The sequence below is a fragment of the Notolabrus celidotus genome, chromosome 22, assembly GCF_009762535.1.
Source record: "Notolabrus celidotus isolate fNotCel1 chromosome 22, fNotCel1.pri, whole genome shotgun sequence".
NCBI lineage: Eukaryota > Metazoa > Chordata > Actinopteri > Labriformes > Labridae > Notolabrus > Notolabrus celidotus.
The window spans coordinates 13,930,713-13,954,470 of NC_048293.1; the positions used below are offsets into that span (position 1 = coordinate 13,930,713).

Consider the following 23,758-nt stretch of genomic DNA (forward strand, 5'->3'; position numbering starts at 1 on the left):
AACCTGGACACAAAAAGTAATTAAAGTATCTAGAACATTATTAATATTCAACTTTTGCAACAAAGTTGCCAGAACCTTTCAAGTTATCATATTTATTTGTGTTTTTAAGCTGCCTCTGATTCAGACCCCATCACCAGCCGCTGATACCCTGTGTCAGGTCCAGGAATCGTCACAGCAGAGTCAAGGAACACACGGACAACTTTTTCAGCTAGCTCGCTTTTGCAAAAGGGAAGACTGATCCATGTTCACCACAAAGTGTGGTCGATCATCTTCAAAGTCTCCTCTGTTGCTCAGCTGTTTTATTGAAAGCATAGGCGTGATCGTATTACAAAGGGCGTGATAATATTTCATTGGGTTTGCACAAAAATGAGTCACAAGTTGCTGGGCAGAATCACCTTGAAGATGTTTCTCTCAATGTGCTGCTACCTCTTATCATATCCTGAAAGAACACAAAGTGCTGGCAGATAATAAGAAGTTTGCACAGTTCTCACACCCTGGAGGACTCATCTTGTGTGGTTTGTTTTCCATCCACTCTGAGTACATTTCTTTGTCCTAATATTGGAATATATCTATTTTTAGAATAACATGTTAGTGTTCTAGCAAGAGAGTATCACTTTTTTGATTAGTGTATCACAACTGAGTGATAATATAATGCAGTTGTCCCCTAATGTGTCTGTAGCACGCTTTGATTGACCTTACTTACATGCTTTCCTTTACACTTACTTTCAGTCCGTTTGGAGTCAGAGCTGATTAAAAGCTGTTTGTCTCACACAAACCCAGATGTGATGTTTGCCAACAATACCAAGAGTCCATGAGAAATGCATTAATGTTTAATGGCATGTACAGTAAGTTTCTTTAGAAAGCTCCAAATGAGAATTAAAAGTTGGAAATTAAAAAGGGGCAAAAAAATGTATGATGTTTAGGCAGTAAAATCTCCAAAATTGTAAAAGAAACAGAAAATAGTTGAATCAAACATAAATAGTTTAAAGATTTTTGGAAATTGTAAGGCAAAAATTAAGTCTGGAAGTTGAGGTATCCTAAAGCTATAGCATCTCAAAGTTGAATGAGTGAAAAACAGATTTTCCAATTTCTCTCATCTGTTTCTATTATAAAAAATGTTTAAATAAAGATGAATAATTCAAAAAGTTTGCTGATTCAGTATTTCAACATAACAATAAAGTCATAGAATAGCAATATGTTGAAATGTTGTATCAATATTGTATAAATATTGCAGGTGTGCTTGAATAAGCTAAATGCATCCTGTTGAATCACTTTTGTGGTGAAATGGACAGCACAGTGTTTGAAAATCTCTCTCTTGATTCATCCAAGAATGTAAGCACCATGATCATCATTGCATTTGATGAAAAATACTCCCTCATGCCAAGAACTGAAGGCTACAGTACATAGCAGAAAACAAAGACAAACTGTCAGAGAGGAGATTTGTTGGAGAAAAAAAGGAGGCAGGCGGGTGTGAAAAGAGAAAAATATATAATCAAGAGGAGCAGATGCTGCAGTACATGAGCAACCAGAGCGCCTTCCACAATCAGCAGATCCTTCTGAAACACATTGCCGAGAACAAGGAAAGTGAGGCAAAGAACTGCAGAAAAGGAGCAGATACAGAACAAGCAGGAGACCAAGAAGTAGGAGTTTCTCCTGGTGAGAATTTCCTAAGAAGGGGAAGAACACAGAGAAAATGGTGCTCTTGTCTGAGCCGGTCTGAACCCTCTAACAGTATATCAGAACAAGATGCTGCCTTAATGTTATGGTACACAGGTTTATTTATTTTTTTACACTTTCAAGTGCCTGTTGTGAAATTTCCTCAATAAACACTTGATTAACTATTCACCACAGAAGTTTAAATAAGATTGATCAGTTAAAAACAGCTTACAATCAATAAGTAATGTTAAAATCAGTTAAAGCAGTCACAGGTTTAGCAATTAACATCTAAGGATCAAAAATGACCATAAAAGACCATTCACTTTTAAAGTGCTTTGTAGTGAGTTCCAAGTGTGTGGTGCAAAAAAGCCAGAAGCAGATCTTCAAAGACTGAAGACTCAGACTGAACTCAAAGAACCTGGAGTGTAAGCCAATCATTAGACCGGGTGTGATGTGCTCCAGAGGACCAGACTAGCAAGGAGAAAATGTAAGAAGGTAGCATCCCATTAAGTGCTTTATAAATAAACAGATACGTTTGCAAATCACATCTCTCAGAGATAGAGAGGGGGACCATCCAACCATTTTGAACAGGATGCAGTGATGGGTGTTGTAATGATCAGTAATAAACCTAGGTAAGTGTGGAATGAAAAACTGCATCTAGGGGTTTTAAGGTTGCTGCCAAAGTATGCCTGAACAGAATGTCTCCTTGATCTAGCACTGGTAAAAAACAAGTCGCCCCAACCAGGGTTTAGGTAAAAGAAAGTTAATTCTTTGCCAAAGTTTTCTGACCAAATTTGAAGGATAACTTTTAAAGAAGCTTTCTCACCAATCCAGATACTGAAATATTCATATATGGTTAGGTTACCCTTTCAATATTGGTTCCACCAAGTCAATATGTTTGGCTCTGGAAAAGGCATGTCATTAGTTTTCTCTGCATTTAAGACTAACCATTTGGTGAGTGCAAATTCTAATTCAGAGAAACAGCTGGAGTGAATTCACTGTAAAGACTACATTAGCAGCAGTGCAATACAAAATCAATGATATTAATTGAATTTAATTAAACAAACAGAAACAGCTGGCACAATATACCTTACATAGAGAGTAAATAGAACAGGACATAAGACAGAACCTTGTGGAACACCATTCGCAATTTCAACAAACTCTGATTTTACATTAACGTAGCAATTACTTTTGTCTGAAACATTACCTGGCTTTCTTAGTGATCATCCAGCCTTGTTAAATACTCGCCATAACAACAATTATTGATTCTGAATAGCAAGAGGAACGCTTGGGAAAACCAGATTATACATGTCATATCAAATTAATTTACAGAAAGGTGTTTGTATAAAGTTTTATGATTTCACCTCTTCCTGTTTACAATGTGGCAAAAATGTTAGTTTCGGATAGCAACATGGTGGAAACCTTTATAATTAATCAATTATTTTTTTTGGGCGGCAGTAGCTCAGTCCATAGGGACTTGACTTGGGAACCGAAGGGTCGCCGGTTCGAGTCCCAGTATGGACGAAGTTTGGCAAGTGGACCGGTGGCTGGAGAGGTGCTGGTTCACTTTCCTGGGCACTGCCGAGGTGCCCTTGAGTAAGGCACAGAACCCCCAACTGCTTGGGGTGCGCTGGTTGATGGCAGCATCCTCACTCTGACATCTCTCTAAGTGCATGTTCACTGCATGTGTGTGTGCATTGTATGTATATATACCAAAATCTGTGTGTTTAGCATGACCGAAAAATAACATGAGTGAAAAAATTGAATTTCCCCCTGGGGATTAATAATGTACATTCTTCTTAATTTATTTGGCAAGAACAGAACTTTAGATTCATGGTTGATAGATGATCAGTCATCAGCAAAAAATAAAAAAGGACAAGAGGATCGAGAGATGTTAAAATACTCAAGGAGCCGAGTAAAAGAGAATTTGACCAAATTGAAGGAAACAGGCACACTGAAAAAAGAAAAACATTGGTTGAACTTAAAAAAATTGAGGTAATCATTCACATCTAATATTTTTTCGTTGACTCAATGTAAAGTGACGCGTTCAGTTTAATCTAAATTTTTTGAATCCATGCAAACTGTTATCTGATAGTGAGGCAAACTAATTATTTTGAGTTGACCTAAATTAAAAACAAATATTGCATTCATTGACTTAATGTAGATATTCCTTTCAGTTTAACCTAAAAAAGATTAGTTACATTTAATCGTAAATGAAGGTTAAAGCAAACTAATTATATTAAATTGCCCTTAATTAATAAATATAAACATTTCATAATACTGAAAATTTGTAGAAACTAATCTTTAAAAATGCTTTAAATATATTTTGAAAAAATTTAATAAACACATCAAATTATTTCAGAACACATGTATTTATTGTTCTATTGTTTTGTTACATTTCGCAACTGTGAAACATGTAAACACACATTTCTCACTTTGGTGCATGGAACAAGTGGTACAATTGTTACTACTGCAATACAAATTAAATTGTTTTCTAGAGGATTAGTGAACTCAGAAAATCTTTTAAAAGTACTTAGCCAACTTTGCTTGGTGATGTTGGTAGACTCTAAACTTTGATAAAACCATCTGTAAATACTGCAGTGAACACGCATTCATGTTGATACTATTTATTTTTCTCATACAGAACTCTCAAAACTGTCGGTTGTAAAAAAAGTAACCACCAATGGGGGGATCAAGAGAGTCCATTCAACTTAATTCTGTGTACTATGAGCTGCAAAGCTTGGTGCAGCCATTTAGCTGGTAATCATTGAACATTTGCAGACATATCTACAAATACTACAGTGCAAATGCAGTTCTTTTTCAGTGCAACCTCTGAAAATAAGCTTTTTCAAAAGGATTTAAAATCTTCAGTGCCAGCACAATTTCTCCCCAACATCTTTTAATAACACTTAGCGGACTTTGACCTGAGGCTGGTATTCTCTTTACCCTTGGTACAAACATTTACAATTGCAATGAACATGCAGTCATGTGACTGGAACCTCCAGCAACAACCTCTCCTGTAATGAACTGTCTTAAGTGTAGACTGTGGAAATAAATCAACTAAATATTAAACCACCAATAGAAAGGAAACAAGTGTAGTGAGTCAGTGCAACTCAACTCTTCCTACTCTGAGCTGTACAGCTGGTTGCAGAGTTTGTTAACTTTCGGGCTCATCTTTTTCCGATCAAGATCCATCAAGACTTTTTGCACAAACTCAAAGGTGGATTCCAATTTCTTTGGATACTTCAGATTGAGTGTGTATATGAGCCCAAAGATCATGGTAAAAGCTTCTGCAACTGAAGGCAAACCATTGAGAACCTCTGTTCCTTCGATGATGATCTTGATGTCTTTGGGTGGGTGGAGAGGATCCTCCTTTCCTGTGGTCAAGATTGCCATGGCTGTCTGCCTCAGTTCTTCAGTCTCATCCTGTGAAAAAATAAAAATATATATAAAGGTTGTAGTGTATTCACATTACATACATGGCTAAAGTGGTCACTTTCATCTCAAGACTTCATTTTAAAGGAATGTGGTTGCCACTGTATTTATAATGATTAGACAAGTGGCCCCAAGTATTTTTATCTTGAGCACCATAGAACAAATGGTGGTAGGAGACTGAGATTTTTTATCTAGACAAAACTTACAGGAATATGAATTTGTGCAATGTTTTATGGATTTCTTGCCTTTCATCTCAAAGTATTTTAATTAATATTATACGATTAATTCAAATCACAAGTATCACCTCTACAGTCATAGACAATTTATGCTAATTTCATATAGTTTTCGGTCCAAATCATGCCTTTTTTGCATTGTGAGTAAGTCTCATAAACTGAGTATGACTATAAAGCTGAGGCACGTGAAATTAAAGACCTTGTATATGTTCATGTGTATTTATGCATTATTTATAGTGGTCATATTTTATGAACCTTAAACGCACTGTATAAAATTACTTTTTTGCCCTCCAGGTTTAAGCCCCTTCACTATTTGTGAGAGCGTGAGATGCCCTTACCTGGGATTCTTTGATCAGGTGCTCAACACGTTCCCCCAGGTAGATCATCAGAGATGTGAGGATGCACTCTCTTCTAGTGTTGATGTCCAAAGTCTGATTGAGAACAATTACTATTAATTACAATCACAAACACACAAGGAAAATAAATATTCAGCATGGATCTGATGAAAAACCCATTCCAAGATACCTCATCTAAAAGCTGCAAGATCCTGGACGTCTTCTGTCTTACGGCTCCCCCCTTTCTCCTGATGACCTCCAACAGTTTGGCGGAGATTTTATCTAACTGTGCAAATAACTTGGTCTCCAAGGGGACTGTTGTTATTCTCATGAACTCAGCATTGATCTATAAAAAAAAACAGAAACAGTAGCGCATACAAGATTAAGTTTGAAAATGTAGATTTTTTTTTACAGCCACAATTACAGCTTAAAGTTTGGTGACACTGTTTCAAGATATATTTTTTGTCTATGTCAAATTTGCAATGAAGCAATTGATCATTATAACGGGTGCTTCTGATGTCAAATAAAGGCCACCTTAAAATAGGGACATCATAAATGTAATCAATGCAAAGCATTTGTTCATTAGGTAGACATTAACGTGTATATTATGCCCCTGGCACTGCGTTGTATTTTTTTTTTTTAGATGGGTGATATTCAAACCTGAAAGGAAAGAAGTGGTCATAAGTTTAACCGTTTCATTTCCCAAAATAAATTCTCAGAAATGTATAAAGTTATGCCTAATTGTTTTTATTATGTCCTGGTTATAAGCTACAAGACTATTTCTTGTATAGATTGAATAGTTCTTACTCTAAGCGCCATGTCTGTAACAATACACTACAGGCAGATCTGCAAAGAAATATGTTAGCAATATAATGAGCAAGCGTGTTGGAGGTCATTTTCATCCAAAAACATACCTCTTCCATCTGAAAAAGTGCAGGCCATCTCTCCAAGATGTCTTCAATGCCAGGCTTCTGATGCACTATTTCTTGTCTTCGGTATCCAAAAGTCTTTGCCATCTTCTCTTTAATTGTTTGTCGGTTGTTTCGTTTCTTAAGTTCTGCCAAGAGGGAAATCCTCTCTTGTTCCAGGCTTTCTTCAGTCTCGCCAAATGGCAAGGATGGAAAATGGTTGACCTCCGCTCGTCTAGGTCTCTTTACATTCTTTGCTGGATAGGCCTCCTCTTTAGACTTGGACTTCAAAGAATTAACAGCGACCTCTGGAGATGTGCCGTGTGCTTTAAGTAGAGTTCGGTAATTGGCCATTTTCACCTTAAGCCTTTGTTTCCATCCATAGCTCTCATTGAAAGACCCTGGTTCTCTCAGACACGGGTGCTTACTTGTCAGTGCAACAGCAACATCGCTAAAGTCTGCATCTGTAGGGTATGCTTTGTATTCGTAGACCTTTTCAGCCAGTTTCTCCAGTATGTCTGATAGCATTCTTGAGCCGGGTGTCAGTCTGGATTGGCTTCTTGCATACTCTGCATCTGCTATCTGTAGTTGACATTCAGTGTCAAAAGAGAAAAGTGGGATGGGAAAAACTTGTGGCCACTGCTGTGTCCTTAATGAGTCTGGGGAATGGCTCAGCAGTTCCGTGTCATCTGTGTGTGCAGACCCTGAGAAGGAGTCTTCACTGTTCATCCCAGGTGATGGGGTGCCACTTGTTAAGTTGTCAACTGGATACAAGACAACAGTTGTGTTATCGGGATCTAACTGGATAACCTTGATAACTGACAGATCCTTAATGACACTTGTAGAGGTCAGATTTACAAAGATGTTCCCAAAGTCAGTGTCCCTGTACTGCAGCCTAATGTACCCTCCTAATCCACATGCGTTCATGACCTCGTCAATGAGCTCTTCTGTTGAGTTGGGAATCCCATTGCGTAGTTGCACTCTGACACTGTTGTCTTCGCTCAAGATGACCAGCAATCGGACTGGAGCAATATCTGCCATGGTGCCCTGATGAAAGGAGAGAGAGTAAGAGAGAGTGAAAGAGAGTGTTAGTGTGTGTTTCTGAGGTCTGAGTATGGGTGTATGCATGAGATGGTGAATAGTGTGTGTGTGAGCAAGTTAGTGTCTGTGTGGAGTGAGACTATTATTGCATGTGTATGTTTGTCTAAATGTGTATGTTTGTCTAATCTAAATTAAGTGTAAACTGATTATCAATATGCTTCTATTTTATATTATGAATGGATAAATTGCACAATACACGAATAGCTAACAATTTGGTACATTTCAAGTGCATGTCTTGATGTCATAGTGTTGAAAACCAACCTTTCCACTTAGAATTAGCTAGGCCCTGTGAAACTATGCCTAATAAGAATTGAACAAAAAATAATTTGGGCAGTGAATTACAAATCACATGTTTTAAGGTATGAACAACTAACTTACCACAATAAACAAGCCTGGCAGCTTTTCAGACGTTACACTGCAAGAAAACAAGCAAACTTAGGTTAACTTTAGCTGAAATGATGCTTGCTACAATACAGACACTTTCAGACAACAGCTTTATTTATCAGATATTAACGTAAGATATGTCATTTATTAATTTGATAATTTTTCATTTTTTAAGAAAACAGCCACTACTCAGAAATAATGGGCAATGGCTCTACAACTAAGAAAAAGGTCTGATGCAGATATACAGTACAATTGACAATGCCTCCATCCTGATTCCTGACACTCACACGCATGCACATAATCTCTCTCTCTTCCACACACATAATCACACAACACAGAAACGTGTGTGGCTCCATAGTTTCATTTGCACGCAACTCGTCCACGGACCTAACATGCGCATGTTTCGGATCAAAGAGTGACCGTGATAACTTGTGACTTCCGGCCAAATGTGCTGCAGTCAGAACAGCTGCTGAAAAATGTCCTGGCGGCTGCCTCCTTGTTTAATTTTACATGCTGATGAGTATATTTCAACATTCTTAAGAAAAACTAATCAAGAGGCGAGGTCCATGCGGGATATCAACAACCGGTGTGACGGCGAAAACTCGCGTGTTCGCCTGGAGGTCACAAGTTAACGCGGTCACTCTTTAAAACGTAACACCCCTCATGGCTCCCGTTAACAGTAATATTACTTTAACGTTACTAATCAAACATTTAATACGACTTAGAAGTGCAAGCTACAGTAACCAGCAATTTAGCCATGGGTATGACGTTTACTAACAAACGTATGATTATAGCTTGTTATTTGCAGTGGGCTGTAAGCTAGCAAACTGAGTTCAAGACGGTTAATCCGATGTATAATTATTGACGCTTGCGCTAGAAAACGCAGGCGACCCTGCAATGATAATAAGAATAACATTAATACCACTTTCTAAAAGCTTTATTATGTTTTTCCTTACCTGTATTAAGGTTTCCCTCCGTCCAAGAGTCGTAGAGACTGTAGATGGACTCGACCGTTACTGCCAAATCCTTAGGTTTCGTTTTCCGGAACACGCATGCGCAAAACAAGTCAAACCTGATATTTTCACATTGATTAAATGAATAACTTCGTTTTGATGTCAAATTGCAAATTTATGTTGAAACGAACTAAAAAATATATATTCCATCATAAACACAACCCAGAAAGTATAGTTTAAATGTAAAAATGATTAATTTTGATCCAATGGAATGAGAATAAATACATTAAACGAACAACAGCAATGTTTTACTTTTTTCAGTGCACAAAGGAACCATCGAGAGGGACCTTATGTAGAGACCTTATGTCAGGGACCTTGTGTAGAGCTGTGCAAAAGTTTATGACAGTTTATTTAAAAGCTGTTTGTTTAAAGTCAACCCCAAAAGTGATGTTGTAACTGTCCACTGTTAATCCTGGTAAGTAAGCATAAGAAAAACAAGTTTGTGACAAAGTGTGTTTTGTGACTAAGTATTTAAATAATATCATGCATGCACACACCTGTAGATTTCTATTTCTCTCATTGCTAAGTCACACCAGGTAAAATAATGCGACAACATCCAGTATAAATTAATTCTACCTCTCATATTCGTCTTGCTCTGGCAGGACTTTATTACTTTACTTGAGGCCAGACCTCAACAGCTGCTGCGCCTCATTAGCATAAACCAGCCTGCAGACGATATATATGCACAGTGTATCTCCAAACAATCAGAGTCTGCTCCAATATGTGCTATACAGCTGGAGCAGACTCATCGTGGATTTCCTATGAAAAGACAGACAGTAAAATATGAGAGGACAGACTTAATAACTGGAACAATGTTTTTTTATTTTACATCAATAGTTAATGCACATTGTGATAACACATAAAATGCATCATCTGTAATAACTGCTGCATGTCCACTGAATGTGTCGGTATGAAAAGTGAAAATACAAATTAAATGTAACACTGTAGTAAAAGAGAAAGGTTATACACTGGGAGAAAACTGTGTGTCATATTCTGTTATGTCTCCATGATAGATTCATTCTCTAGTTAGACTTTAATTTGCAGTGGAACAGTATTTTCCAGGCTTTTGATTTAACATTTTGACCAAGGAACCTCACTCAGCCTGCTACACACTGTGCGTTAATGCTACAATCAAACTAAATCACACTGAAATTTAAGGGCTTTGAAACATGGCAGTCATAGAGACATGATAGTTTTGAAATGGAGCCTCAGTTTCAGCAGTGCATCAGTGTTAAATGGAAAGGTGTTCTCTGCAGCAATAATAGCGAGTCTGAGACTGTCCATTTACTCAGACCATCAGTTGCACCGCTCTCCATCACGGCAGGCTGAAATAGCCACAGGACTCTAATGAAGGCCAGTGGGCTGTTGAAAAGTCTGCTGCTCGCTGTAGGGCCTCCACCCTCTGTTTCTTTCAGAGTGACATGCCCTCGTGTTCAGGACAGTCGACATAAAATGCCTTGAGGATACAGTGACATATGTATTTGGAACATCATAATGGCACCAAACCATTGATATCACTTACAGCTCAGAGGCAATGCATCACTTAAAGGTCAGGAGAGGAGATGGTTCTATCAGTCCTTTTCCTCATCTATTCTATATGCTCTGTGAAGGTCAGATCTCCAGGAGGAAAAGTGGGAAGGAGAGGCAGTACAGTTACTGCACGATAAGAAAAAAGAAAAACCTGTATTAAAATCTGGCAGCATTAAGAGCTTTCAAACCAGCTGCTTTTACTTTATTGCATTGGAACAGTACATACAGCAATTTAGGAGAAAAGTGGTCTAAAATTTAAAAAAAGGAATGAGTGTAATATGTTAAGCAGTTGTTGATTGTTACTAACAGTGTATCTAATAACCTCATAGAGGAATGGAGGGAAATATTCCTGTGAATCTAGAGTGCAAAGAAAGTCAAAAGGGACACAACTCTAGTGTACACCATTCACAGCTCCTGTGAGGAGTTTTTAACTGGTTATGAAACAGACTGAAATTGAAAGCAATCCTCTTTATGACCAATAAAAGCAAACAAGTCCATCAGCAACATGATTGATTATTTCTGATTCGTATTTTCTCATTGCCAGTAAACACTGCTGCACGGTAGGTGTCAGACAAAACAATCTACAGCATGCTAGAGAAACAGCCTTTTATTACATTTTCCACTCGCAAATCTTCATAATGAATGACTTGACTGTTAAAAGACAGAAAACACTACCTGCACATGCACAAAACAAAATCATCAAAGAGAAAGTCGTTATACTTGATCAAAAGTCATCACGTCTCCGGGTCTGTTAGCTAAACAAAGTAGCTCAGAGCAGCAACGCACCACAATGCTAGCTACACACTAACTTGTAGCGTTGTTGCACTCTGATCTCATTTGGCTATTCCAACTCTTCTCTCCCCACTCCCAGGGAATGGGTTAGGGTCAGGCTCAATGTGCAATACATTAAATACAGCAACAAAAAATACTTAACCCTGTTAGAGCTAATAATACCCTGGGGTAGGAGATGATTTGTATTCTGCCGTGTTGCTATTCCATGTTTTTTTTTCGAGGTTGGAGCTTCCAAGGAGGATTGAACATGCATGTTTGATCTTGTTTAATCCATTTGATTTGTAAAAAGTTGTGATTAAATGGCAGTTATGCCTATGATACGTTGCAAATCCTAACTTGGTAAACTATCAAGGTCTAGCAAGCTCTTCAGGCTTTTTGCCAGGGTAACTATTTCCTGGCAGTGGCTAACACAAAAGGGTAAGTGGTATTAAACTTCTCACTTAGCTCTCAGCATGTAAAATAATGTATTTCCCAAAATGTCAAACTGTTACGGTTAGATGAAATATTTCGATTTCCACCCAAAGAAGCAATTCCACCTGTCATTCGCCTTTTAGTATCGTGATTGTAATATATCAGCAATACTGGATGACTCCTGTTTTATAGGTGAATCTCCATCATCATAGTTTCACTGTAATCATTAATGCTCACCCTGCTGGTCCCTGGAGTCAGCAGTGTGAATGGCACAAGTTAATTTGGGTCAACTTGAGAGAAGTTAAACACATCACACACAACTCTCCACCATCTGTGAGCAGCCAACCCACAGAGGGCGGCCAACTGTTCCCATTAATGTGATTTGATGCTTTTCTTTCTCGCAGGCGTCCCTGGAGAGTGACCATTAGTGTTAAAGCCTCTTCCTTCTGAACAGGATAACAGGAAGAAAACGATTGTCTTCTATTGTTTTTTGATGTTTCAGATTGGAGTAAATTTAATCAGCAGACAAAACCAAGACATACCTGCAATGCTCATCACTCATTGATGTGAAATAGCAGCAGCAAGGTAATGACTTTACAAGTCAGGGAGCCGCCCGCAAGGTCTAATCTTTCAACCGACCCACATGGTCCACAGTTACGACTGAATCCTGACCTTCCCTGTGCCTCAACAGCTACACAAGACGAGGAAGCCCAAAGATAATGCGAGTTGACAGCCAAGACCTGCTCAGCCACAGCTCTTTATACATCACATCGTGGGGGAACATCTCTCCTGGCATGTCAGAAATCCTCAAACTCTAAGTCTGTGAATATTGCAATATGCTCCACAAACTGGGGGACAGACTGTGTCGACTCCTTGAAGTGTCGGGGGTTTTGATGGGTGAAGATACAGTATGTGGATACTCATAGACTGGAAAACACTTTTCCCCACTTGGACATTCAGATCAGCTGTGCTTTTGTTGTCGCCTGGTGAAATTTTACAAGCTTACAACACAAAAGTGTACTTAGGAATAATGTGTCACTTTGGACTAAAGTGGTGTTATAAGTGGTGCAATAACTTGCAAGAGTTTCATACAAATAAAAATGGAGTGAGAAGTGGACTGTGAGGCAACAAACAGATACAGTATAATGAGAAAAAACAAGGCCACAGCTTTGTTTCAGCCAACATTGGATAATCACTTTCAAACCAGTGTACCATTAGAAAACTATCTTCTGTAGGAGCTGTTATTTAAATACAGTTTCAAAGCATTAATCAACCTCATACATTTAAACGGCAGGCACCGTTTGAATCCTGCTTCACTGTGTTGAAATCATAGACTGTATAAAATATGGACGTAGGATCCGTGACGTCACCCATCTGTTTCTGAAGAGCTGTTTGAGGCCAATCGGCGGCGGCAGCCATATTGCTGCTGTTGAGTGATTGTGACATAAAGAGGCGGAGTTTGAGCCTCCTAGCCAACAGCTACAGTGTTCCCGCCTGTCAATCAAGCCACCTGTGCCACTCATTGGAAGAATCGTAGTCTCAATATCTTCGAAATTGCTCACAGTGTGTGCCAATCGAGAAATGAGCTATCCAGACTACACTTGTCTTTTGTACCAGGCTGTAAACATGTTTATTTCTGCTGTAAAGATCGTCTTTTTCCCATTCATGTGTATGTGACTTCAGGTACTTCCGGAGCCAACCTCAAGCGGATCCTCGATGAACTGCAGTTTACACCACTTGAACACGTATTTTTACAGCAGAGGTTGTCGCTTGGTTAAAATTCAATGATTAATGCAAGTCATCTTTTATACACTTCTTTGTCCTGTCAAAGTCTCGGTCCATGATCAACTGCTGGTTGGCAGTGTACACATACTGGATAAACAGTGCTATTCCTGAATATCCAGTAAAATATCATATCAGTGAATTCTGCAATGGTATGCACATAGATCACATTGGTCTTTGCAAATTCATATGATAATTTTGTTCAAAAAGACTAGTTAGCTTAATTAAAAAACCTTTACTATTCTTGGATGTGACTCATACATGGACTTCTGCCTGCAGCACACTGATCAGCTGTTTGGGTATTTGGGCTTCTAAAGAGACGAAAATACGTCCACACCAAAACATTTTTTGATTTGCCACTTAAGATGACATGTCATCAGCTGGGGACATAAGTGGCTCCTTTATGAACCAGACTTTTGATAAAATAAGCGTAATAACAATTTCTGCCACAGTTGATAGCCTAGCATCGATTCCAGTTCTCCAGCAGGTTTCTCAACATCCAAGCTTTCCAGGATCCCCTTTGAGTCATACTCTTACTTTTGATAAGTTCCTCATACAACCCCACTTGAAAATTTAAAAAACTATCCCTTTAAGATAAAAAATGTGTCTATTGCGTTCATGTTGTTTCCTTTTTCTCACATATTTTCTGCAAATATAGAAACCTTTACATTGTACAGACATTTATTGGTTTGAACTCTAAAGCAAGCACTTTCTGATATAACAGTGCACAGGTTAATTGATTTCACACACATTCATCTTATATACCAATTACATTAAAATACCAAGTACAATGGTATAAGCATCATTATAAATTGGCTATACTTACTCACACTATGTTTCCCCTGCAGGTTCACTCCCCTTCCCTCACCCCCCTACTTTTACCTCATATGTGGTAACCACGGTTACCTTAAAAGTCATGTTGTCAACCTATTTTAAGAAACTACCATCCCTTTATACAGAGTGCCTCACACACAATGTGGGAGGAAGTTACTCTATTTGTCATGCTCATACTACAGTTATGTAATGTTTAACGTGTGTTAATCAGCACATGCAGTGTAAATACAGCACTGGGTATGATGGCAGAATAAGACACTCACTAAACTAGTTGTATCCTTATACTTTTATGTCTACAGCCATGCAAGTGGTGTAAAGTGTGTTTGGCAATGTATTTTTTCCTTGGGTACAGTTTGAAATATCAATCTGATGAATTGGTGAATGGTTCCCAGAGGATGAAGCGTCATTAATCCAGTGATCAATATCCTTGAGCACCACAATGGGTTAAGCATGGTGTCCTCAGTGGAATATCTCATCACATACTGCATGGATTGTCACCACATCTGGTACATCTGGACATTCCTGCCCCTCTCAAAATAGATTGCTAAAACTAGCACCACCATTGAGTTACATTTGAATCTGTAATACAACTGAGCTTGAGTAAATACAAATAAAGTAAATCAAATTCCAATCAGCCGCAGTATTTTCAAAGAACACAAACAGCTGATTATTTCACTTCGACTTTATCTGGACTTTTCCCCACCAGCCCCCTGGTGAAAAGTCTGCAAGAAGTCAGAGTGAGCCGACGTGTGAAGGCAGCTGTACATAGGGATCATTTACCACAATCAAGTGGGCAGAGTGATGTAGAGTTAAAATCTTTTATACTTTTATCAGCTCATTGAAGTATCTGTCGTGTTTGTCTTGCAAAATCATCCTTGTACATGTTATAGTGATTTACACAGTTACAGTCACATTTATGGAAGACTACTCCTTCCCCTCAACTAAACTAAATAAAGTATAACGAGTTGTGAGAGCGCATCTGAAAGAGATAACCTCTCTCTGTGAGGGACATGTGTGTAAGGCAAGTTCTTGAAGATATCAGGGCCTTTAATGTCCTGAGATTATACAGATGTGAAAAGGCTTGAATGAATGAATGAATGAATGAATGAATGGTAGCATTTTCAGTTCAAGGAAGCGCACAGGATTGCTTAGTCCTAATCTATATTATTCAAAAAAAATAATCTGCCAATATGTGATGTACTGTAGCCGAATAAGATCTAGTCAACTGTTTTAGATAGTTCTGTCACACTACTGCAGCTAATTTAGGAAAATATCTCCAAACCAAGATGTCTTGTTATTACTTACCCTGGCAGCCTCTATTCAATTTAAGTCCTTGGATTTAAGGGAGAGTCCTTGGGTCATTTAGCTTCGATAAAAACACTATCTCTCATTAGTTATTTTTATCTCTTACTTAAAATAAAATCCACAATGAAGTTCCTTCCTGATGGTTTTCAGGCTGCCGTGAAATGGCATGTCCACCTCTGACTCAATGTCAAATGGGAAATAGGTCATTATGAAATGAATGAGAGATTAAAAAGGGCCTGATTAAATCTCCATCCGAGCCATCACTCAACATAATGAGCCCTTCAATGAAATATGGATATGCCAATAAAATATGTATACTTCCAGTGGTCCCTGGTGTTAAACTGAATCAACTTCAAGTGTCCAACATCTCCAGAGTCCCAGTTAGTTTGACATGAACCTTGAGAATCTGTTAAGTGGGTGCATGGGCCAATATTGCATGCATATATTAATTTACATGCATGAATTTTAAGGTTATATCTCGTGCAAATAGTGGGGAAAATCAAAAGAGATGCCTCATCTCTGTTCACCGTTTTCTGTGTGCTCTAATTTTGGAAGCAATGTTCTCATTAGATCCCTCAGATAGACTCTGATTCTCTCTCGATGACAAGAATAAACACCTGACACCCTGATGGAGGCTGGGAGAAATCTAGCCTTGAACTGAAGTAAAAAAATAATCTAGAAGTATACTGCATACATGTATTATGCATACAAAGACATCTACTATTCAGCCGAACAAGGGATGGATATGTCAGTTATAGTGCAGACATGTTATCTTGTGTCATAAAGAGTCAGTGCACAAGCTTTTGTTATCAATCTCACAAAAGACAGGCTTCCTGACATGGTGTAATTTCTCTGCACCTGTGTCGATGGCATGTTGATCTTTCTGCCATGGCTTTACATTAACAGTGAAAAATGTGGAGCCTCAGCTTCTCCTGCTGCATTGCTTTTCAGGGAATCATTCTATTGCAGCCGACAGCCGTCCAGGGATAGATGACCAAACTAATATGGCAGAGCAGACCGGCCATTTAACGAGCCTTGGACCTGAGAGCTCGAATGGATGAGCAGTTACAGAAATTCATCTTTATTCGTCTCAGATCCACATGATTACACGTCTCCCTGGGGTTGCACATGTGAGCATTGATTTCTTTAAAAGCCCAACCAAGTCAACACATCCTGTGGAGCGGCCAGTGACACAGAAGGCAATCCTGGTGCAGTGCATCACGGTTTTCTGGCATGCTATAATTATGGCGGGGTTGGTCTTTCACCATGAAAGACTCACATCTCCTCTGGGTCCATTAGAGGCTTTTGAAAAGGAGGTTGAGGATGGCTCACACAAACAAGTAGTCCTTCCTGACCTTTTGACACGTACAGGAATCCCAGGGTGTTTTTTATTGTTTATTGGTCACAACACCAGCTAGTGAAAATGTGCACTGAAAATAGCCTTTTAAGTAAGGCAGCCTGCAGAGGCTCCGATAATAAACCCCCTGAAATTGCGGCTCATAGAGGAACATTAAAGAGGAACATTAGAGAGGAACATTAGAGAGGAACATTAGGGAACATGTGGCTATTGATTCAAATCAAGCATCAGGAGTAGAAGAGGAGTTTTAAAGCACATACATGCCGCAAGCTTCGTGAAAAGAAATAATTAGTTTTACAGGTTTTGTTTCAGCAGAAGACAGGTTCAAACACACGGCAGAAGATACAATCTGCTGAATTCCTTGTATCAGCACTTTTGTTTCATTGTTCACTGGAAGAAAAGGATTTGAAAATGAGAAAAATTGTAATTTACTGATAAAGAATTCCTAGACGTGTCCCTTCATGCTTAAAGACATTTACTTTCAGTAAACAAACCATAATCTTTATCAGAGCTAACAAGTGCTAGTACTGCAATAATGGGAGCAAATCTAGCTATAACTACAGAGATGACAAAGAAAAATGTTCTTCATCCCTTGGTTTACATTTTTGAAACAGCTTTGGTAAGGTCCTCTCTTGAAACCTGCAATAGCTTCTTTAACTTATGCTACAGCAAAGTAACTGTGAGCTCAAGTTGTAGTGGCTAGCTAACGTGTTCGCAACAGTCTGCTCATTTAGATACATATACAGCACACCGCATCAATAGCTTTCTTAGGGGTCAGGTTTGTGTCCAGTGAATGTAATTCCACCCAGAGGAAAATTTTTACTGCTCAAGGCTTTCTCTTCTAAGTCTCTGGAGACAAAATTGAGATTCTCACTTCAGCCTCATTCAAGTTTCAAATTGCTCTCATTTGTTTCTCCTAAAATTCACTAGGAGAAATAGTTGAGACCATAACATGAGTCTTATTTGAGACTTAAATGAGAGATCTCATTAATGGTTAATTTTCTTCTCTTTTTTAAAATATATTTTGGCCTTTTTGCTTTTATTTGACAGGACAGCTGAAAAGAGACAGGAAATGTGGGGAGTAGTGAGCGGGGGGAAGGCATGCAGGAAATGGACGACCATCCGGGAATCAAACCGGCGACCCTTACAATGAGAACTGTAGCCTCTGTATATGGGGCGCTTAGTCCGCTAGGCCACCAGACAACTGAAAGAGCTCCCTGATTTCTCCACCTGAGCTCAAAAGGAGTCACAACACTTGAGAAATACCTGAGAATCATTTCAGATTCTGACCAGATCTCCTTTTGAACTGAAAGGGAGACTAAGCTGAGACTTTTTGCAACTTTTTTTCTGAAGGCAAGAATGAAAAACAGGAGACATAAGCTATCGTCTCATTTTGCTTTCAAACAGATCTCATTGTTGTCTAGGAGACAGAAATGAAACACTTTTGAGATCTCCTCTCTAAATTTATTTTCCTATGGGCAGTGTTCACATCGTAATTCACTGACTTCAAATATGTAGTATTTTAACTGATAAATGCTGTGAAAGCTTGTTTGCTGCAATGAGCAGGCATCACGAACCGTTTTTTAGCCAACAGCTACAGTGTTCCTGCCTGTCAATCAAGTCAGCTGTGCCTCTCATTGGAAGACTCGTAATCTAAATATCTTCAAAATTGCGGCGTTAGAAAAAAAATCCACCCCCCTACAGTGTGTGCCGATCAAGAAATGAGCTATCCAGACTACACTCGTCTTCTGCACCAGGCTGTAAACATGTTTATTTCTGCTGTAAAGATCGGCTTTTTTGAATTGGTGTGTATGTGGTTTCCGGTACTTCCGGAGCCAGCTTCAAGCAGATCCTTGATGAACCGCAGTTTTTAACACTTCCGCATTGGACTCATATTCTTAGACCGGAGGTTGCTGCTTGGTTAAAAAACAAAAAAGGGATCTTAAAGATGCTGAAATCTTTTGTAGAACTTTTTTCATTCTCTATAGGTTGGCCTTTCACATTACATGTTGTAAAGTATTTAATTGCAGTTATGAAAAAGTTATTTATGTCTAATTAAATGTATTTTTTATTTATTTAGTTTGATACATGAGGGTAAGTATTTTTACAGCACTGTACAGTACGACACCTTGTAACAGCTTCTTGTTTATGTTGTGAGTCAGTGGTTTTAGGTGGTGGTAGGAGGTGTAGTGACAGGTGCTGATGCCAGGTAACTGACATAATGCAATGAGACAAGGCAATGAGTCATCCCGGCCCTCAGCGAGCTCCTCTGCTTAACCTGCAGCAGCTCCATACCATCACCTATTTATAGCTATTCTACAGCAGTCCCACCAACACTGAGAGGAGGGGAAATGTGTCTTTGTTTGAGCTCTGTTTTGCTTAGAAGAATACTTAAGAAATCCTCTGTTGTTTAATAAATGTTTTAATCCGTTCAAAGGAAAGAGCTTAAACGTTGCAGAGTGCAGATGCTTTGGCAGGTTTGAGCACATTTAATTGTTAATTCTTTATATTTTACTAAGAGAAACGACTGTGGATAAAACCAACCATGCAAGTCATACATCATTTTCACATCTGGAAACACTGACCTCTGGATTAACGTGTTGCTTGTTAGCACTGCAAATTTATGAATGGAAATTGGATTAAGTATTATTTCTCAAACAATCTTTAAACCTCTTAAAGAGAGTCAAGGTAGTGTTATCAAACATGACCGTTTTCTATCTGCAGATCAATAAAGCAAACAATGTACATAGCTGTTATAGTTTTTCACTCTTTTAAAGCTGGCACAGCATCACCACATTAGAGGAAATCCATCATATTAATGATCCCTGGGCCACTTCATTATTCACAGAGAAGCAGCTCGCCTGTCCAAATAAATTATCATTGGTGTTCCATTAATGGAAGTTTTCAAATCTCACCACTGAGGATGCCATTAATCTGCGCACAGCGTCTCTCTCTGGAGTGCAACGGTCTGCTACTGTACCGCTGCCAGCGATCTGTGAAGATGAGAAGCTCCTCACTGTCCTCGTTCCCTTTGCTTCTGTGGGAAGAAGTCCGATTATGATTGACGTTAACTACAGCGACCGCAGACTGGCTCTCTCCCAAGTTGCACACTTTGCATTTTTTATGCTCTGCTAAGGGGATATGTGGGTACAGGTGAAGGGTAAAGCTACAAAGTGGTACTTCTGTCTGAAACCACGGATGACAAACTCCGACCTCTCCCCTGCTGATGGAGCGCTCTCAACTAATTCAACACATATTGCATTTTGTGTGTTAGAGAACTGCAAAGCCAAAAGCTTCTGCTGCTCCCTTGGGACTCCTCGCACATCCATTGCCCCTGTTTGCCCCCCTCGTGGGCTAACATCCAAACACAGCCTGCTAATATTCTGATTGAACATTTGTCCAAGGACCTTGAAAAGTCACGTACTGTGCAACTTTCAAACACTTTAATGGAATTGCTTCTCATAATGTTGGCATTCACCAACTATTATGTTTTTCATTATGACAACCTACTGTAGGAGTCAAACTCATTTTCATTTCCTCGGGATGTAAGCAGGCAATAAATCCATTTCTTTTAATGCCCTGCAGACCGCCCCGCTTTACTATCAGAGCTCAACAAATAACTAAAGTGAAGTTTTGTAATATTGCTCTCTGAAATTAATTCCGTGGGAGCCTAATAGCAGTGTTTAAACGGTAAACAAACCAAGCTTTACTAAAGAGCTTTTGTCTGCTCTTAAGCTCCTTTTGAAGATATATCCACGGCATGAAAGTGCTCGGATTTATCTGTCATTCATTCCCCCACCTACTTACTATTTTATTCATCACTAGCTCGGATTTACATACTCTCTCTCTATCTCTCTGACCCTAGCAGTGCATGACGCTGTCATCCACTTCCTGACTAGCTCATTGTACATTGAGTGAGGGGCTGAATAAGAGGCACAGTTTAGCTCTTCCAATGTGTTTTTTTTTTTGCATTTGGAGACTTGCAGCATGACTCCAGGTCTAGAAGGAGGTCCAATTTCTGCTCCTGCCAAATCCCTCCCATATGCCAAGCCTCCTCCTGCACCTGAACCTGGCACTACAGGGATGAAAGTCCAACTGTTTCCTACAAATTGACCTCTGCGGCCAAATGGATGAGGATCACATGTTACAGAAAATGGTTTACATCGGAAAAGGAGTCTCAAATAGAAGAACTGGTTGACTCATTTGAGTGGTTTGAAATTCTGCTTGGAAAATGAACATCACCCACAAGTTTTGAAAAAAATGGGATTAATCAGGAAGTGATGCGGCATTAAGGTTGTGGGTGGCCAGCAGGAGCAAATCTTGTTGAGCAGAAATTGACGTAGAAAGTTCAGCTTCAAATCCCCTGTCACACCAAAAGGTATTTGCATTTTCTGTCAATGTGAATTGAGTAACCTTAGTACATTGAGTCTCAAATACCACTCGCCAGCCAAGCACACAGCTGATGCAGAGAGCCCCTTTCCCCCTCTCCAAGGCAGGCCACTGTGAGTTTTCAATGAAGACACCTGAACATCTAAAGAAGAGACAAACTTCAAAAGCAATAGCAAATTAAGTTATGACAGCACATACAGTATGAATCACCTTTGAGAGCCATCACTGTGAGCAAGATCATTTGACTGCTAAGTGAAGACACTGGTGAGAATAGTTTTCATTGTTAAAATAGACTCAAAAAACGGTTGTGAAATAAGAAAGAAAACATATTTCCTCCACTTGGAGTACTTGCATATTGCAATTGTGTTATCCCCTCTGAGATCGCTTAAAAGGTTTGCACTAGGTTTTTCATGCTTTTGTTTTATCCCATACTGACTTCTATAATGCCCTCTTTACAGGTATTGACTGACTTTTCAGACCTTACATGACCAGGCCCCTGCTAATATTGAAGACCTACTCACCCTCATGTCCCAAGGCACCTCTTCCATCAGCTGATAGAGGTTTTTTGGTTGTACTCAGAGGTTGGCTAATGACCAAGGGCTATCAGGCTTTTGCAGTCAGGGGGCTTAGACTCTAAAATAATTCACCTGCTTAAATCTGGATAGCTTAATCTGTCACTGCTTTCTGGTCTCCTCTTAAAACATATTTTAATCTTTTTATCTCCTTTCTTTTTAATTTATTGTATTTCATCCTTGTATAAGATGAAGTCTTATTTAAAGCTGTTTGTCTAGCACTTTCTACCTGAAAGAACAAGTGCTATAAATAAAGGTGATTGTTATGATGAAAACATCTACATTATGCAGCAAATGTGAACCTTTAAGTATGCATGCAGGTTTAATTGTGTGTTTTTGCTCCTTTTCATCACTCCCACAGACTGTTTGTGTGTCAGAGGTGCTGCTGTTGGCATACGCTTTGTTTAAGTGTTTAATCAAACAGGAAATAAAGCACAGAACGTCCATGTGGGAAAAGCAGCTTAAATCCTCCCTTTTCTTCCCAAAAGCCGACTAGGCCAGATCAAATTAAGTGCTTTGATACTTTCCCTGCCAATCGGATTAGCCTGATGAATTCCCAAAAGTGTTTAAATGATTAAAGCCGGTTAATGGGCCTTAGGAAAGTTCACGGTGTCAAGAGTTGGCCAGGATATCAAGCAGGAGCGGAGGAAAGAGTCAATAAACGGCAACTGTAAGAACATTTTCTGCCTTGGTGTTGCTCTTTGTCAGGCGGCAGCGCTTGATTACCTGCATATTTAGCTGTAATCATCTTTTTTTGTTGCTGGAAATTAAAAGACTCTGAGGGGGAAACGCTTGACAAATAGTGCATCTGTTATGTAGTGACACAGTGCCTAAATATAGAGCGGAAAATGGAGCAGAAAAAAAGGGGCACTGTGAAGACCATAAATATTCACAGTCCATCTACAGAAAAGAGCCTGGTCCAAGGAAAAATCTTCTCTTCTCAGAAACTATGCTCAATATGAAGCCCTGAAGGGCTACATTTAAGGTAAAGATGTGAATCTTTCTTCACCTCCTGAAATAGATCTTTGATAAAACATAATATTCTGGATCCTGCTGTGAAGCCTGATGGATAGAGAGAGAAAGAAACAGGAATAATGGATAAACGGTTGCAGGTTCTGCTCCCCTCCTCGTCCCCTCTTGTAATATACTCGTCTCCTGAGGGAGTGGTATCCATCACGGAGACGGCAGGGCTGTTATGCCACATCGCCCCGTGCATGTGAACACAAGGTGACTCTGTGAGAGCGAGAATGAGACACAGCTCATGTGTGCCCAGTCTTATAAATGCAGCTCCATGTTTCCCCCATAAAGTGTCCATCAGCACCTTAATGCATATCTCCCAGTGAAAGTGACAGAGCCTGGGCTTGCACATTATTAACTCCAGACATTTTATGAGCCTGTGGAACAGAGTGCTCCCTCTGAATAAGATATGTGTCCAGTGTTCAGAGGCTGTATATCAGTCTTTTAGCTCTTGGCGTGGCATTACAGCCTCTGATAGTTGCTGATTTTGGTGTTTACATCCGTCTGAAGCTCAGACAGCCACACTGTAAATACTGTAGTTATGTCATGATTATTCTCGAGTGGGACAAAAATAAACGAGGCTTAGTTTTCTGAGTGGAATCTATTATGTTGCTCGTTTGTCTGCATAGGAAATACATCCATATTAATGTTATGTAAACAGTGTTTACAGTGATAAATTGTGGCATGGAAATCATAAGCAGCTT

General features: G+C 39.2%; 1 protein-coding gene across 1 annotated transcript; it reads right to left on the reverse strand.

The window, feature by feature from the left end:
• Positions 1–4,009: 4,009 nt before the first annotated feature.
• LOC117805897 lies at positions 4,010–9,214 on the reverse strand. Its single transcript, XM_034674500.1, has 6 exons — positions 9,009–9,214; positions 8,047–8,083; positions 6,574–7,614; positions 5,850–6,005; positions 5,663–5,755; positions 4,010–5,082 (listed from the first exon to the last, which is right to left on the reverse strand). Exons 3-6 carry the CDS (start codon positions 7,606–7,608, stop codon positions 4,780–4,782), a joined length of 1,587 nt encoding a protein of 528 aa, XP_034530391.1. The 5' UTR covers positions 7,609–7,614; positions 8,047–8,083; positions 9,009–9,214; the 3' UTR covers positions 4,010–4,779.
• Positions 9,215–23,758: the final 14,544 nt, after the last annotated feature.

Coding starts and splice junctions, on each gene's coding strand:
- LOC117805897 (XM_034674500.1), bottom strand. CDS start 7,608: ATGGCAGATATTGCTCCAGTCCGATTGCTGGTCATCTTGAGCGAAGAC. Junction 6,006..6,573: donor CACTTTTTCAGATGGAAGAG/GTATGTTTTTGG, acceptor TTTTTTTTATAG/ATCAATGCTGAGTTCATGAG. Junction 5,083..5,662: donor ACCTGATCAAAGAATCCCAG/GTAAGGGCATCT, acceptor ATTTTTTCACAG/GATGAGACTGAAGAACTGAG.